The 4,154-nt window shown below is 41.6% G+C and overlaps 1 protein-coding gene across 1 annotated transcript in view; it reads left to right on the plus strand.

Annotated features, from left to right (window-relative positions):
* The first annotated feature begins 269 nt into the window (after positions 1–269).
* Positions 270–4,154, plus strand: part of prkcha (protein kinase C, eta, a) — a 23,064-nt gene continuing 19,179 nt past the window's right edge. Inside the window, exon 1 of the mRNA XM_020590929.1 lies at positions 270–1,027. Within this exon, the coding sequence (XP_020446585.1) occupies positions 677–1,027 (351 nt within the window). The 5' untranslated portion in view covers positions 270–676. The remainder of the gene's footprint in view (positions 1,028–4,154) is intronic.

The following is a 4,154-nucleotide window of genomic DNA, read 5'->3' on the forward strand; positions in this document are numbered from 1 at the left end:
GCCCGGGGGGGGGGGGGGGTGGCGAGTGGGGAACATATATTTATATAAGTGCATGCAATTGTTCTGATGCAACTTTTTGATTTGACCGGGTAGTGTATTTTATTTCTTTAATGGGCAGGACATGGATTACAAATAACTTGCAGTCCCAGCCAGTAGTTCACTATAGCAGCCACCAGAGGGCGGTATTTTCTCTCCCAGCACGAGACAGGTGAACAGAGTGATGCATCTTGGTCCGAGTAGTCCCTTCTGTCTTAAAAGAAAAATGTACTACAAACTCAATCATGTGACACCCAACCAGCAGTGACAGGGGAAGAGGTTTGCTTTGTGTGTCTGTTGGCTCACTTCGTGACAAGATATGCGGAACTTGTGCGTCTTCAGCAGCATGTCACTGTTGCAGCTTCCTATTTACTGAAACAAGTTAACATCGAGACAATACAGCGCTGCAGGGAGTGACAGTGAATGTTTGAGCTGTGAGGTGAGCAGCCAGCAGCTACAAGACAAGTTAGAATGAACGCAACTAAGTGCAAGAGCTGACACCAAATTGGCGTATACAGACTACAAACTATGAAGTTATCACAACACTCTTGTTGGTCAGTGTTTATATGACGTAGCAGTGACTGCTTTTTATACGCCCGTTTTATATGGTTTTACTTTTTACGTTATTTACGCGTTTAAAATGAAGTTTAACGGTTTTCTGAAGCTCCGGATCGGTGAGGCGGTGAACCTGAAGCCGACGACCTTCTCCCTCCGCCACAGTGTTATTTTCAACAAAAGCGCTCCAGCTCTGGACCCTTACATCGTGGTGAAGGTGGACGAGTACAAAATTGGACAAACGCACACGAAACAGAAAACCAACAATCCGACTTACAACGAGGAGTTCTGCCTCAACGTGAACAACGGGAAACAAATCGAGCTGGCAGTTTTCCACGACACCCCGATCGGGTACGATGACTTTGTGGCCAACTGCACCATCCAGTTTGAGGACCTTATCAAAACCTCCAACACCGGAGAGGCGTTCGAGGGATGGGTGAGTAGAAAGTAAACATACCAAGAGCAGAGAAACTGTTATGTCAGCGTGTTTTCCAGCCTTGGTGGGCCCAAGTCCCCACTCCATCTCTGCAGACACTACCAACAGTGACCATGTGCCCAGAAATTGATCTGTGTTGATCAGCAACAGAGCTTACTGACATCAGGAAAAACTAAAGATCAGTTGACATATATTAGACTTGTGTTTTGGGGGCCCTGCACACTTGCCCACTTTGCCCATTGTTCAGCCTTGACTGTTTAGAAGCCACAGGCTCATGGATTAGTTACCAGACTAGACACAGGCTCAGGGGCCAAAAGGGGTCAGGGGCCTGAAGACCAGAGCCTCAAGATCAAGTGGCAGTTATTCATATCTGTTATTAGAGTGGGGCTCGTGTTTTTAATCCTGAAGCACTTCATATTGAATTTCTGCAGACATAAAATCCACTGATATTTATTTGTTTCTATTTTTATTGTTCCATGCTAGGCTAGGTGGGAGGAGGGGCTCACTGTCTCAAAAATCTATCAGAAGGTCACCATTTTAGTCAGTCAAGCTTTGTTTATATAGCACCTTTCATACAGGGTCACGCCATTCAATGTGCCTTACATAAATGATAGTAAGGTGGAATAAGGCAATTAGGTAAAAATTAATAATAAAAACTACATTAAATGTAAAAATAAAACCCAGTGAAATGGAATTAAAATAAAGACTAGATAAACAGGATCTAATGACAAATATATCACAGAATAATAATGATATTACAGAATAAATTATGATGCTAAAATGTTATAATCAGAAGCCAAATCAAAGAGGTAGGTTTTTAATTGATGTTTTAAAAATATCCACCCTTTCAGCTGCTCCCAGAGCTTCAGACCGACGGTTCCAGTTGTTTAAGGCATAAAAACTAAAAGCTGCCTCACCAAAGGTTTTTGTCTTGTACATTGGAACAATGCCAGAAGATCTATGAGGCTGTCCTGGTTCATACATTGGAAACATATCAGATAAGTGAGCGTGTGCAAGACCACGAGGTGCTTTAAAACATCTGAAATGAACATGGACACTGGCAGACAGCCAAGGTAATGACTTTAAAACTGGTGTAATGTGCTCAATCCTTCCATTCCTGGTCTTCAGAAGAACACAAATAATCATCAAACAGTATCATTTATACCTCATAGGTCAGCCACTTAAACTTACCATAAACCTGTATTTACCGTGACACGTGCTTTTTAGAGCAGGTTCGGGAAGGAAAACATGCTATTAAGCTCAGGGCATGTGTTCACTACACATGCCTGTTTCTCTGGCTGAAAACATCAACGCTGCCTCTTCTGCACTGTACCCGCCACACCTGCTCTCTGAGAGGACATTGAACATTGTCACATATTTACACATTCATATCTGAATGTGGGCAGTGTGCACTGGACAGGAACCTCTCATGTCTTATTGTCTTAGAAGCTTTTTGCTGAAACCACACACACACACCACTCTCTGCGAGGTGTTAATTCTGCTTATGATGACTTGTTACACCACGATGCAGGGTGTTCAAACAAACTCTCAGGCCTGCGCAGCATTTGACCTGTCTGCACAAACAAATGAATGCTGATAAAAAAATTAAAAAAAACCCATACCTCTCTCTCCTTCCACAAGTTGCTGTGCTTGCATAGTTAAACATACTTTGATTGAGGTGTAAAGGAACAGTGTTTTTAAACTTCAGTGCTTGCATATGCACACTTGATAATTTGAGGAGAAGTGGATCTCATCAAAGCTTAGAAACCTAAATGCCTCATGTCTCTTCCAGACAAACAAAAACTGCCTGCTCAAACTGAGGCTTCTTTCTTTTGGCTTCCTTTCATCCCTTTAGGACTATAAGCCACTGCAGGTGTTGCTGAGTGTAACCTGAACCTGTCTATGCCTGGAGCAGGCTGAATTGCTAATGACTGTGTACCACAACTAAAGACGTATTCTCAAGCAAAACACATTTTTGGTCAACACTTTGTAAAGAAATGGATTTGATTACAATTGCTACGGTTTAATCAAAGCAACATGGAGTGAATTGATACATTTTCTGTAGGAGAGAGAAATGCATATAAATTTGTGAGAAAAGTCGATGTATTTTTGAGCCTGATCAATGCCAAATCCATGGAGAAAAGGTATAACAAAAAAAATAATGTGGTTGCTTTGTGCAAACCTTCACCAAGACCCCCAAACACAGAAGGGAAATGGTATGAAAGTGGCGCTTGGCCTGTAGTTTTAGAAGAAGAAATTGGTTAGTACAGATGGCTTTCTCACTTCAAGACACAGATGTAGAGTTGTTATCCACTTGATCTGAATTGTGAAAGCTTTTTGTACTTTGTCGCACAGAAGAAGCGCTGGGCTGCTTTGTTTCACATGTTTGACACAAGCCTCCACACGCCCACACTGCTGTGTATCGTCTCTTTCCCACCTTCTGATCAGCTTGCCACTAAAATGTTCACTTATCTTTGGCTCATATTCAAATGCTTTAATTCCTTTCTTACCCTTTTCACTCCTTTCTGTGCACAGTCCAGTGTGATGCACTTAAACCCCACAAAATGCTGAAGCTCTTTGCTGCTATTTAATGGCCAATAAGCTGCTTTTCAGCAGAAACTTATGACTCAACACCTTCTGTAACTTATGTCAGGACTAACATCATCTGTCTGAGACATTTGCCATATGACATTTAGACATGCAAGGCAAGTTCCTTTTCCTCCCACCTGTTGATATTACATAACACTACATTATGACATCCTTGACTTTTAACTCTACTTTGAGCTCCTTTTATTTCACATTTATGCTGACCATAATCAGCCTTCAGCTAATAAGGTTCTTCTGAGAAGCACTATAACTGAAAAAGGGTTGCATATGGCTCCTTAACATTGTCTACTCTTGACTGAAACCGGTCTCATCACTATTTCTAAAAAGAAAAAAAATCTTCTTCCACTATGACACAGCTTTTGGTGTTCTGCTTTTTAACTGTAGTGTCATGCTTTTACACCTATTTTAGACTAGATCAGTTCCACCTTAAAGACTAGATCAGCAGTTTTTCAAGTCCTATTTTTTACATTGAAAGACTTAGCGGGCGTTCAGACTGACTCTGAACTCCCTGGTATATCTG

This window comes from Monopterus albus, unplaced genomic scaffold (assembly GCF_001952655.1).
Source record: "Monopterus albus unplaced genomic scaffold, M_albus_1.0 scaffold13.1, whole genome shotgun sequence".
NCBI lineage: Eukaryota > Metazoa > Chordata > Actinopteri > Synbranchiformes > Synbranchidae > Monopterus > Monopterus albus.